The sequence below is a fragment of the Sparus aurata genome, chromosome 9 (genome assembly GCF_900880675.1).
Source record: "Sparus aurata chromosome 9, fSpaAur1.1, whole genome shotgun sequence".
Lineage (NCBI taxonomy): Eukaryota > Metazoa > Chordata > Actinopteri > Spariformes > Sparidae > Sparus > Sparus aurata.
The window spans coordinates 9,041,491-9,053,684 of record NC_044195.1 but is presented as its reverse complement, the minus strand read 5'-3'; the positions used below and the strand labels follow the sequence as shown (position 1 = coordinate 9,053,684).

At 42.0% G+C, this 12,194-nt stretch overlaps 1 protein-coding gene across 2 annotated transcripts; it reads left to right on the top strand.

Moving 5' to 3' along the window:
* Positions 1-259: 259 nt before the first annotated feature.
* Positions 260-11,064, top strand: popdc2 (popeye domain cAMP effector 2). 2 transcript variants are annotated; one of them, XM_030429268.1, is made up of 4 exons: positions 260-1,168; positions 4,027-4,135; positions 5,139-5,583; positions 9,686-11,064. In XM_030429268.1, exons 1-4 carry the CDS (start codon positions 675-677, stop codon positions 9,766-9,768), a joined length of 1,131 nt encoding a protein of 376 aa, XP_030285128.1. In that variant the 5' UTR covers positions 260-674; the 3' UTR covers positions 9,769-11,064. The 2 variants fall into 2 exon arrangements, with proteins under 2 accessions (XP_030285128.1, XP_030285126.1); XM_030429266.1 differs by having other exon boundaries at positions 5,139-5,724.
* The last annotated feature ends 1,130 nt before the right edge of the window (positions 11,065-12,194 follow it).

Genomic DNA, 12,194 nt, shown 5'->3' with positions numbered 1-12,194 from the left:
GCTCGGGATTGACATCTTTCTCTTTTTTTTTTTTTTTTTTTTTTTTTCTGGTGTGTGACACTCTCAGAGATATTTGTCATAGTCCCTCTCCTCCCTCCCGTTTCCTGCCTCTCTCCCTCTCTCTTTCTGTTATGTTAAGTAGTAGGCCTGCTTTCTGTCCACAACTCTTTCCTCCTTGGGTTTCAATTCCAAACATGGTTATCCTTCTAGGGCTCTATCAACGCCCCCCTCCTCCCTTATCCCTTCTCTTCCAGCTGTTGGCTCTACAGTGCAGGCCGGTGGCTGAGAGAAATAGGCAGAAAAGCACACCAAGAGAAACGGCAGGAAGACTCAGAAGGGGAACGACGGTGGGAGAAGCCAGAGGAGAGGGGAAGGGACGCATAATGAGAGAAGAAGCCCATTCCAGCTGTGTTTCTATAACAAATAGAGCCGTGAGAACTTCTTCATATTGAAGAATTTTTCCGCTGCAAGCCAAGGGAACAAACATTTACTTCTGACATTTTTGGTCAGTATTAGCTGTTTATTTTTCATCGAGCTTTTACTCAAACAAAACTTCGAGTGGCAGCTGTTTATGGTACCGAAATAGCACCAAGTTCAGTTAGATAAGAAGTCTTTTTTTGGTCTTTTGTGCATCAGCAGCCTCTCTACAGCTTGCTGGTTGGAGAGTTTCGACCATGAGTGCAGAGAACGTGACTCTGGTGGACAGCTTGTTCTTTGCCCCTCTCTGCGATGGCTGGACTAATAACACAGAGGGGGCAATATACCATTTGGGCAACACCATCTTGTTCCTGGGCTACATGGGTGGCAGCGGGGCCTACGGGTGCCTCTTCATCTTTGGCTTCCTGGCCCCCGCCTTCGGGTGCCTGACCCTGTGGGGTTGGATGACAATGTGCGGCCTGGACGTCTTCACCTGGAACCTGCTTCTGCTGCTGGTCTGCTTCGCTCAGATCTGCCACCTCCTTTACCGGCTGCACCAGGAGGGCATAAGCAGCGATGAGCTGACCTCCCTCTACCAGGCGGTGTACCTGCCGCTGGGCGTGCCCATCCAGGTGTTCAAGGAGATCTCAGGTGCCTTTGAGAACAAGGTGGTGGAGCTGAAAGCAGGGGAGACGTACGCCGTGGAGGGCAAGACGCCCATCGACCAGCTCTCCTTTCTGCTGTCTGGGAGGTGGGGACTGTGTGCGTTTGGGCATGTGTGTGTGCACATCTACACACCTGTACTACATAATGCAAACCAGCACCACTCACTGTCTCCAACGATATACGATCAACACACTCGAGAAAAAGTGGTGATGCCACAGTGTAAACACACTCAAACGTACTACATGGAACTTTAAACCGGCTGTTAAAGTTTCAATTTAGTACTGACGCTTCTGTATGACCTTTGAAAACAAGCTTATCAGCGAGAAGCTATTTCTGTACAGTTATAATAGTTATTCTTTAAACTCGTCACTGTGTCCACTATCTAGTCACTCATTTTGTCCCTCATCCAGCGCTGAGCAGGTAGAGTGCAGTAAGTCAAACCAGTCAAGCAGTGGCTGTAAAACCAAAACAATGAGCTGAAAGATGCTAAAATGCTCAGGGTCGGGAGATAATGATCTGTGGGTATTATCCCTGTGGACAATATCTTTCACACTGCTAGAAAACAGTCTCAAAATGACGTTTCTTTACGGTAATACAGCCTTTGAAACCAGAAAAAGACAACACTTACGCCATATCATGATACAACAATATCCACAATCATATGTAGTCTCATATCAAGATAATGACATATATTGTATATATTTATCAGCCCTAGAGAATATAACATTTCATCTGGAAATCTGGACACAGCTGATAGCATGTTGTTGCAGGTTCTAGTATCACAGAATGTAAGACTTAATCAGATGGTGTTCACTAATTTGTAACACAGGCATCTATTGTAGTATTTATTGGTTTCAATTCTTCTTTTAGTGCTAGAAAAACTAGCACCCATTGTTTTAAACAAATCCTCTATTTTAACTGTGGAGCTGGGTCCCTATTTCTGTCTCTTTCATGCTGTTGGCAGCGTGTAGCCGTCACAGGAAATGTATCCTCTTCATCCAAACATCCTCAAAGTGGAGCTGCATTAGATTTCACAGTCCTGGAGCATACACAAGAGAAATGTTGTAAACAGAGTATTTTTGTCTGTGACTCACCAGTGTGCCGTGCCTCTGCACGCTGCCAGCTGGTCAAATGATATCTTTGTACTTTGGAGAGGAGTGGACGCCGTGCTCCTCTTACCTTAGATTAAAAGTTGGCCACGCTGATACCAGCTCAGTGTACAGGCCGAATCTGGGACAAGAAACAAGCAAAAAGATAATAATGTTTTTTTTATTTTTTCTGCACGGTTCTTGATTTTTGGCTCTTTGGATGTGTTTGTTATGTGCATCATTTTTGTTTCAGTTTTAAAGACTTGCATGACTGGTATGTGTGTCACTACTAAACATGTAACTTAAGGCATTTTTCATCAACAGCCTCCTGTTTGGAGTGACTGCACTACATGGCCAAAAGTATGTGGACACGTGATAGTTGGGACATCTCGTCCCAAAACCACGGGCATTAATCTGCTCCGCCGTGCTCGGAAGACTGCTCATCAGATTCTGAATCTGGCTGCAGGGATTTGCTCCCGTTTCAGGCACAAGAGCATTAGTGATGTTCAACACTGATTTTGGGTGACAAAGTGTGGTTTCAGTTGACGTTCCAGCTCATCCTGAAGCTGCTGGATGGGGTTGAGGTCAGGGATCTTTCACACCAAACTCAAGAAAGGGTTTCTTGATGGAGCTGGCTTTGTGAGCAAAGTTATTGCCGTATTGCAAATTGAAATGTTGCCACAAAGTAAGAAGCACACTATTGTCTAAAATATCATTATATGATGTAGCATTAAGATTTTCTTTTTAACATACCACAAGAATTATTAGCACAGGGCCTTCCAGTGGAAATTCCTACCCGTGCCACACAGGGTAATTAATACCTACTACACTACACAGAAAAAATAGCTGTTAATTAACACACACTGTTATGAAGAGTCTAAATATAGTCCTCCAAAGATAGTGAACAAACAATTTACACCCAAGTATTTATATGAATACAGAATACCAGTGTCATTTGGACTATTTAAGATCACCTGAGTCTTTCATTTTGACTTTGACTTGCTTTAGACTTTTAGTTGAAAGTCGTTAGTTGTATCCAGTAGCTGACCATTACGGGGACCAGCCACTAGGGGCGCCTCATTAAAGCAAGACGAATACATTTTCTTTCATTCGCCTGCTTTATGATGAAAACCCCGTCTTTTGAAAATGATACGATACATTATTTTTGTGCGCAATGCCAAAACGTCAAAAGCGCCCTGTGGGCAGCCGGCCACATGACGTGAGAAACTCACTAATGTAGAGTGCATTCATAAATATTGAAGCGTACTCTCGCACAAAGTGGACCGTTCATAAAGAGTGCTGTCAGAGTTTATTGTTTGGTTATGCAGAGCACCAAATTCTCCTCAGAGGCACTCCATCTGAGGAGACGGATACAGTGGTATCCTTTGTTGGTGCGAATCCAACTGTATAAGCAGCTGCTTTTCTATGTATTTCTTTCTGAAGAAGACAGGTGAATGACACGAAGCAGCCCTGATATGACAACATTCAGCTCAAGTTGAAATAAGGATAAAACAGAGTCTTTGACGTAATCCAATGACGGCTCAATGTTTAGTGTGCTGGGTCATCTCACTCTGCGGAAGTCGTTCTTTTCAAATAAAGCTTCCTTCTCTGGGAGGAATGTCTTAAACGATGATTCCTGTGTGCAGAGGGGATCCTGGCTGAAGAGAAAACTTTAAGGAACCCTTCAATCTGCTCACGGCTTCTCTAGCAGAGATATTCATGTTAATATTTACCTCCAAGGTCTTGGACTGGCACTGGCAAAGTGACCTCCAGCTCCCTCCCGGCTCTCAATTATCACATCTTAATCCCTGTCTCTCTCTTTAACCTTGTATCTTACTCTCTGTTTCTTTTTTAGGATCAACGTGTCTTTGGAGGGCCAGTTCCTGCACTACATCCACCGCCACCAGTTCCTCGACTCTCCGGAGTGGGAGTCTCTCAGGCCAAACGAGGAGGGAAAGTTTCAGGTATGGGTTTCGGCAGTTCAGTCAGTGCGAACTCTGGCAGAAAAATGTTAAGCCTTGTAGTGCAGTCATTGTTCGATTTGAAACAAGAAACCCCGGTTGGATATCAGGTTGTCTTTTGTTTACTTCTATCGGACTCCACTTCTGGCTGATAAGATGAACAAGGGAAAGCAGCTGTCCTCTTGTCTTTCACATATCCTGTTGCTTAAGATTAGCTCGGTTAAAGTAGGAACGAGGCCTGGAGGTCATGGTGGACATGCAGAGTTTGCAAACAAGAAGGCTGTGCTGGCTATTGGATCAGTGAGGTGTACAAACAAAGGTCAAGCTGCAACTAATGATTGTTTTCATTAATATTTATCCGCCATTTTTACTTTGTCTACATTTTGTCTATAAAGCATCAGAAAATAGAAGAAAATGACTGTTATCATTTCTAATAGCCAGAGGCAATATATGCAAATATTTTATATTATTGGAGCAACAGTCTAAATCCTGAGGATCTTAATATTAGTGTAATAAATTACAGTGCAAAATATCCAGTCCTCAGATAGTATACAGATATACTCTGTTTATATACATAGATACATAGATTCTACTGAATAGAGGCAGATTTCTAAAAGTTTGGACAGAACAAGGTTTACATTCCCCCTCCCCCGCTCTCAGTCTTTATGCTAATCTAAGCTAACCACCCTCCAGCTTCAGCCTCATGCTTGAATGATAGATGAGTGGTATCGATCTTCTCATCCAACCCTCGACGACCCCCTGTCCCCCCGAAAGCAAATACGCGAACATCCCAAAATGTCAAACTATTCCTTCAACATGACATTATAGACAAATGATGAATATTTTGACATTTCCCTTGACAAAGCTATGAGCGAGCATTTCCTTTTGCCTTAACGTCACCAACTGTCGATAGGGAAATATTGTGATCTGTATGCTCAAAGGCATACATGTGTGCCCTGGTACCTTTAAGGCATTGATATTCAGGTGTTTCATTCATACTCCTCAGGTGACCCTGACAGCAGAAGAAGACTCCCGCTACATCTCTTGGCGTCGTCGGCGACTCTATATGCTAATATCAAAGGAACGCTACATCGCTCGCCTCTTCTCCGTCATGCTGGGCTACGACATTGCTGAGAAGCTCTACAACCTCAACAACAAGCTCTACATTAAGAGCGGCGTGCTGCTGGACATTCGCCTTCCCAGCCTCTACCACGTGCTGGCCCCCTCCTCGCAGGGCAGCGAGGGCGGCAGTGGCAGTGACAGCGGCCCCGCCAAGGAGCAGCAGACTGAACAGCAGGTGGATGATGCAGCGCCGGCCTACCAGAGGTCCGATCCAGCCCAGTCTCAGCCCCTCCTGCAGGGACCAAGAAAGACCACCATGGATGAACCCCAGGCCCCCCAGCACGACCGCTGCCAGCACCCCTGGGCGTCGGACCCGGAGCTGCCCTCTGGTGAGGACTCCACCAGCCTGGTCCTGGAGGACTTTGCTGATGTGGCGGGCTCCTTAATGGATTATGGCAATGAGAGGGATTATTTGAGGTAGAGGGGCAGGGTGCTGGAGCTAACACACTGGGTCACCACTTAAGCTACATGTAAGTACTTCACCTGGGTGGAGAGTGGCATGGGGCTGGTGTGTGTGCATGGGTGGCTTGCGGTGCACAATTCTTACTAACCTGACGTCATAGCAAGATACAGTATGGGCTATATGGCTGAAGGCAGTACAGCATTGATGTGAATATTTTTCCCCTCAACGTATCATTTTACAGATTCACGCCAGCTGTAATTTCTAGTAACCACAGAATAATGACATTAAATACAACACATCATATAATCTGAAAACAGGAAATGAAATATTGTAGATTAAACTACCCAGCTCATATGCATAAAGCTACTTAAATCTTTACAACTTTTTCTTATCAACTTATACATAACTTAACATAAATATGCAAGTGTTATTTATTTCAAGCTAGTAAACTTAAGATTTAGTTTAGTTTTTATATTCAGATAAACCTAAAAACACGAGTTCTAACTTGAAATGATGAGTCGGATCAATTTACTGTACAGAGTTCAATCACAATTGAAAAGATTCCCTGCAAAAGCTCTTAACATATTGTTATTATTCTAAATACTGGAACAAAGTTGCTCCAGCAGGAACAACTGCATTTTGTGTGTGTGCGTGAAATGAAGAATGCACTCTTTAACATGAGAAAATGTAAAGGAAATCAAGTTTGTTTGTAAGGTTGATGCATGTGATGGAAGAGTTTTGATTCAACTGAATAATTTAAGTTTATTGAACCTGTTTTCTCAAGTTTAGTTAAACTGGCAATAGACACATTTTTTGCTTTAATGTATGATTAATAAGTTAATGTCAATTGCATAATGTAATAGCTGTAAAATAATGAAATCATCAGCGTTAAATTTGCTTTCCTATAAATCTCACTGTCACCATAAAATGTTGTCTGCCAGCAGGCACGACATCCCAGGAATAAGAAGGTTAACTGACTGATCCCGTCAGGTTGCCAGCCTGGCACCATTTCTGTCAGCCTCTGTCTGCTTTCACATCTATATTACGGACTAAATGATTAAAAATGTTTAACTGTCAGTGCAACAACGGTGCCGACAACGATACCACTTGGAAATGCTGTGTGGTGGGAAAGTTGTCTCTTGCCACTTCAACTTAACAACTTGTTCCAAACAAAGCAGAGTTTGACCTAATTATTGAAACTAAATGAAGTAAACTCATATGTAAGGCAGTGTTTTAACTAATATTTTTAAACTGAAAAAAAGGCCAAAATGATCTAGTGAAGTGAATGATAATGAATTATGTATTTTAACACACTCAAAGTATTTTGCATACTGAGTACTTTTACTTTGAAATCTCAGTGCGGAGGATTAGGGTTATCCCTAACCCTTTGTACTGAAACTTGGAACACATGATCATCATCCACAAATGTGCTTATAAATAAATACATAAAAATATGAACATCTGCAGATCCATGACAACTGGGCAAACCCCATCTGCTGATGAGAATCATGTGATATGATCAAACGCTCGCGTTGCATAACAGCCTGTGACGGGACTGTTTTTTCATGTTCAACACAATAAATCTCAAATACTCATGTAGCAATTAACAGAGTAGAGTTTTGTAAAAAAAAAAATTGCACGTTATAATGTACAGTAATACTGAATTATTCTCCAGCCCTATCAACGTCCCTTTAGGTAAGAGGATCAACAGTGAACTAATTTGATTCATGCCGAGAGGATCCAATGCTCTGGCTGCTCGATCTTTTTGCATTTAAATGTGAACACACATATTGTTAATTTGCAAAATGACCCTGTGTTTTGAGTAAATGGTGTTCAGGGAACAACCGGACTATTTGTAGCTACAGACTAACATTAAATGGCAGCCAGAATTCTTTGCCGCTGGCCTTGTCAGCTTTTGGGATATCTGGATTATTATTCTATTTCCAAACCATACTTTAAGATTAAAATTCCTTCCCTGCCAGCTGCTCTGTATTAGTGTTTGCTTTGGCTCTGACACTCACAAGCTTACAGTCATCTTTGGTACAGTAGCAGACTTAAATTCGTTCACTCACATAAAACAGTTTAACAGCAAATGAGAACAGAGCGCTCATCAGACAGCTGATTGGGTACTGTGCGTGCCTGCCCTTTGTGTGTGTTTGCGTGTATCAGTTCGATACTAGTAAGCGCAGACAGCAGGAGGTCGGTGGGGCAGCAGCTGTGTTCCTATCTGATCAGGATTAGAGCTTGGAAATTCTGGGGATGTCCAAATAATTCAGTTCAATGCTAATAATCCCGTGTCTGTCTGTCTGCCTGTCTGCTCATCTGTTCATCCCCCCTCAGCCCGGCCTGCCCTCTTACTGTCTCATACACAGCTTTCGGCCAATCACAGGTGGAGGATCATATTTCATAGCTGGATGGTGGGGTCAGTGTCGGGTTGGATTGCAGGGCGGTTGTAAAGCAGGAGGTCGAATCTATCCCGGACAGTAATATAAAAGTCTGAGTTCACAGGCCAGTGACTCTGACTGAAGGGAAAAGAAAGGATAGAACTGCACAAGAAGGCAACACAGCCAATCCCCACAACATGAGTCAAGAAATACCCTGAAAAGGGAATTGCTGTATTTTTAAACCTGGGCCATTATCTACATGTTCGGGTGTGTAAATGATTCATACTTACCGAAGCTTTTGGAATTGGTCCAGCCGACCGCCTCAGCTGACAGCTGCAACACGGCTACAAGCGCTGCCATGTAATGCTTTTGGGACAACTCCAACCGTCAAAGTTATGTGTGCTAAAGGTGCTTGTGTTTTGGCACTGGCAGGCTGAGGTTGTCATTCTAAGTGGCTGACAACATTACAGAAAGGATTCCTTCAGAGACAGATCTTTTTGTCACAAGTCTCGCTCTGAACTCTTGTGAGAGGTGTTGTTGCAGGAAGATGACAGTGGAAACATGAGTAACAGTTGGAGAGGAGAGTTCAGAGTTTACCTTGAGGAACTGCTGGCAAGAATTCGTTTCAAATGTTTAACTGATTGTCACGATGTAGGCGACGCTTCAACTGTAGCGACTCACCTTGTGAGATTTCAGAGCGAGACTGCTCCTTCAGTCAGACTTGCGTTTCTGGTTACAAAAAAGATGTTAAATTAATTGCTTCCATGTTGTCAGACACTTAGAATAACAACCTCAACCTGTCAGAGACTAAATCAAGGGCTTGGTGGACGTAACTTTGTCGGTTGGAGTTGCCCCAGAGGGTTACATTGCAGCCATTGCAGCCAAGTTGCGGCTGCCAGCTGGACCAATCCCAAAAACTTTGGGAAATATGAACACAACAAAACATTAAGATAGTGGGGCCTACATTTAGAAATATTTAAATTCGCCTATAACATGTCTCAACATCAATCTTGGATGAAAAGCTCTCATCAAACACAGATAACTATGACATTCTGTGCATTTCTGGGTTCATGTGTATGAATAACCAGCATACTGTCAGCAGTTACAGTCGAATTTCAGCAGAAAAGGTTAATAGTAATAATAATAGTAATAAAAGTAATCTAAAGTCTAAGTAACAGCTGGTCGGCTTTGGCATCAGGCCCATGGAGTCAAAGAGACAGGGAGTCTCTTAAGAGCAGCTATTTGCACCATCAGCACATTCTGAGCAGACAGTAAGAACAGAGTCAATATTTGGTGTTTCGTATTTTGGAAATCATTGTGTTGTGTGTTTTGAACTGACAAATGGGTTTTGTTTTTAATATAACACATCACCTAAACCACTGATGCTAAATTATATTATAAAATGAATAAATATCTAGCCGTGAAGAGTAGCATACTTTGTTCACTTATTTCTGTAACTAATCTCAGTGGAAGAGAAACTGTGCTGTGCAAAATGAATACAGACACAGATCTATTGCAGTTGCACTGTAATACCCCTCTTTGTTTCCTCGCCTGTCATGATATTGAGATATCGGTATGAAAACACTGTGAGCCCGATGTGTGATCGTGACATTCCTAACCTGAGCTTCGATGTTGACTCTGCAGGAGGTGATAGCGACAGAACCCTGCCACCTCGTTTCCAGAGGGGCAGAGCGCCGCTGGCTCCCACCGACACTCCCAAACTGTGAGAAGAGTCCCTCCTGGAAACACTATATAATTTACAGTATAGCAGTATGAATGTGTCACATGTCACTTGTTATGACACTGTCTCCTCGCTCCCTGTCCCTGTTCTCACCTCACTTCAAGTAACAAGACAGCCAATATTAGCAATCAATATTGGAGACCGGTATTTATCACCATAATTATTTCACTTCTCTCTGAGCAGCACTTAGGCCACTGTGAGACCGATTGCCCTCACAGACAGGTGGACCTGCCAAATCTATTCCGATTGAATAAAACGTATGGATATTTTAGCAGATGGCATTTGCAAAATCTATAGTTTAGCAATTAACTATGTGAAAAAGTTAAATGTTTAAAGGAGACTTACATTGTGTAGTGTGTTTCTGCAGCTGCTATCAGAGAGAAACATCTGTCCAGTTACAGACGGACTTGCAGATTCTGTATCCAACATTAATTAAACCATCATGTTAATGGCACTGGAACACTGAGGACAGAGACAGATGTCACCTCGTTAATTACCAGCACATTAAATGTTAAGAAATGTTATTTTATGTCATGTTATAAAAATGGATTCTGTGATACAGAAACAGATGAATTTGTGTTTCATCTCACTTATATTTGATGTTACAGCTATGATTGTGTGATTTGGACTTGACTTCATGTGATTTGTTGTTAACTTTGACTTTAAACGTTTCCCACAAAGACATTGATTTGACGCATTAAGGTTACTACACATTCTTCTGGCTACGACTGATTTAAAAAAAAAAATCACATTATATGAACTGATTAGAGCTGTAACAACTGCTTGAAATACAAAATCAATTCTTAACCCATTCAAAGATCTGGAAACATTTGGATTTGCATTTTTTACAGAACTTTCCAAACCAGTGAATGAGCAACTTGGGTACAAAATTTGCAACCTGGATGTGTAGATTTTTTCAATTAAACTTTCATGTTTTGTTGGGCATGTTTTCGTGGATTTATCTGAATGCACCAGGACTTGGTTCACTGTCAGAAACGTAAGAGGTGAGCTTGTTGTACTGAATTTCAGAGCATGATACCAAATCCAAGGACAACCACTCACTTCTTCGTTGATGATATTGGATGCCTGTAAACCACTTTTTTTCATTTTTGTAATTAATTGAGTATTTAATACACACGTGTATACTGTGAATTGTGTTATTTGTCTGTTTATTGACTTTTCAAATAGAGACATGGGACTAAAGTGAATAAGTAAACGTTTTCAAAAAAGTATTTTCTTGGGGCCAAGGTTTCTCCATAAAGCTCTTTGTGTGCAGTGAAAATGTAGTTTGTTTTCTGTGACTGTTTGCTTCCACTTAACACTAATGCTTATACAGCATCCATGACAACACCATGGTGTCAGTTCTATTGTAGTCTATGGGAGATGCATGGACAAGCAGACTGCAACCATCTACAACACATCTACCTCATATGACCTGTGTTGAAGAAATGCCCTTACAAAATGAAAGCTCACCTTTCAGAGTATAGGCTAAAGACTTGATGATAACTTAATAATATCTCCAAATGGGTGCTGTAGTTTATTTGTTGTTTTTGCTCCCTTGATTATTAACTGTGCTATAAAAAACCCCTTCAGCTATAAAACAACAAATTTAAAAAAAGAGCAGAAAATTTTTTAACAACAATCTTAATCATGATGTATTGTTATTATGAATGAAGCAACCTCTGCAGTGATTAAATTAACATGTGGCGATTGCCTAAAACCGGGTCACCATGCCAATAGCTGTGGATCGTGTCACTCACAGCTAGTGTAGTTAGGGTAATATCACAGTTAGCTACCTTACTCATGTTAATCTGTTACTAACCTCAGCCAGAGGCTCCAGTCTGCAATTAGCAAGTTATCTTAACCTTACACTGGGTAAGGTTAAGATAACTTGCTAATAAATCAATGAAGTAAAATACAAATCAAACGAAATGTGCCTTGAAAACGCATTCAATAGTTGCTAATGACAACACACCGAAATACAGATGCCCCCATCTGATAACGGTAAATGGACTTGCATTCCTACAGTGCTTTTCCAGTCTGCTGACCACTCAAAGCGCTTGAAAACACTTGTCACATCCACCCATTCACTCACACACTGACGGCATAGGCTGCCATGGGGTTCGGTATCTTGCTCAGCGATGCTTTGACAGCTGGGAGTCTTGGATTCGAAGCAGCCACCTTCCTATTACTGGATGACCTGTTCTACCTCCTGAGCTACAACCGCCAACTGCACTGAAAGGACTTTTCACACTTCGTATTCTAAGCCCCAGGCTGAGAGGGGACCCCTGGAAAATGCTGCCCACCTTTCACACACAGGCCCCTTTCACACTGTCTTTTCAAGACGGGAATATTCAAATCAATTTTATTTTTATTTTTATTTTTATTTATTATTATTTTTTAAGGCGGGAA

Coding starts and splice junctions, on each gene's coding strand:
- popdc2 (XM_030429266.1), top strand. CDS start 675: ATGAGTGCAGAGAACGTGACTCTGGTGGACAGCTTGTTCTTTGCCCCT. Junction 1,169..4,026: donor TCCTTTCTGCTGTCTGGGAG/GTGGGGACTGTG, acceptor TTTCTTTTTTAG/GATCAACGTGTCTTTGGAGG. Junction 4,136..5,138: donor ACGAGGAGGGAAAGTTTCAG/GTATGGGTTTCG, acceptor CATACTCCTCAG/GTGACCCTGACAGCAGAAGA.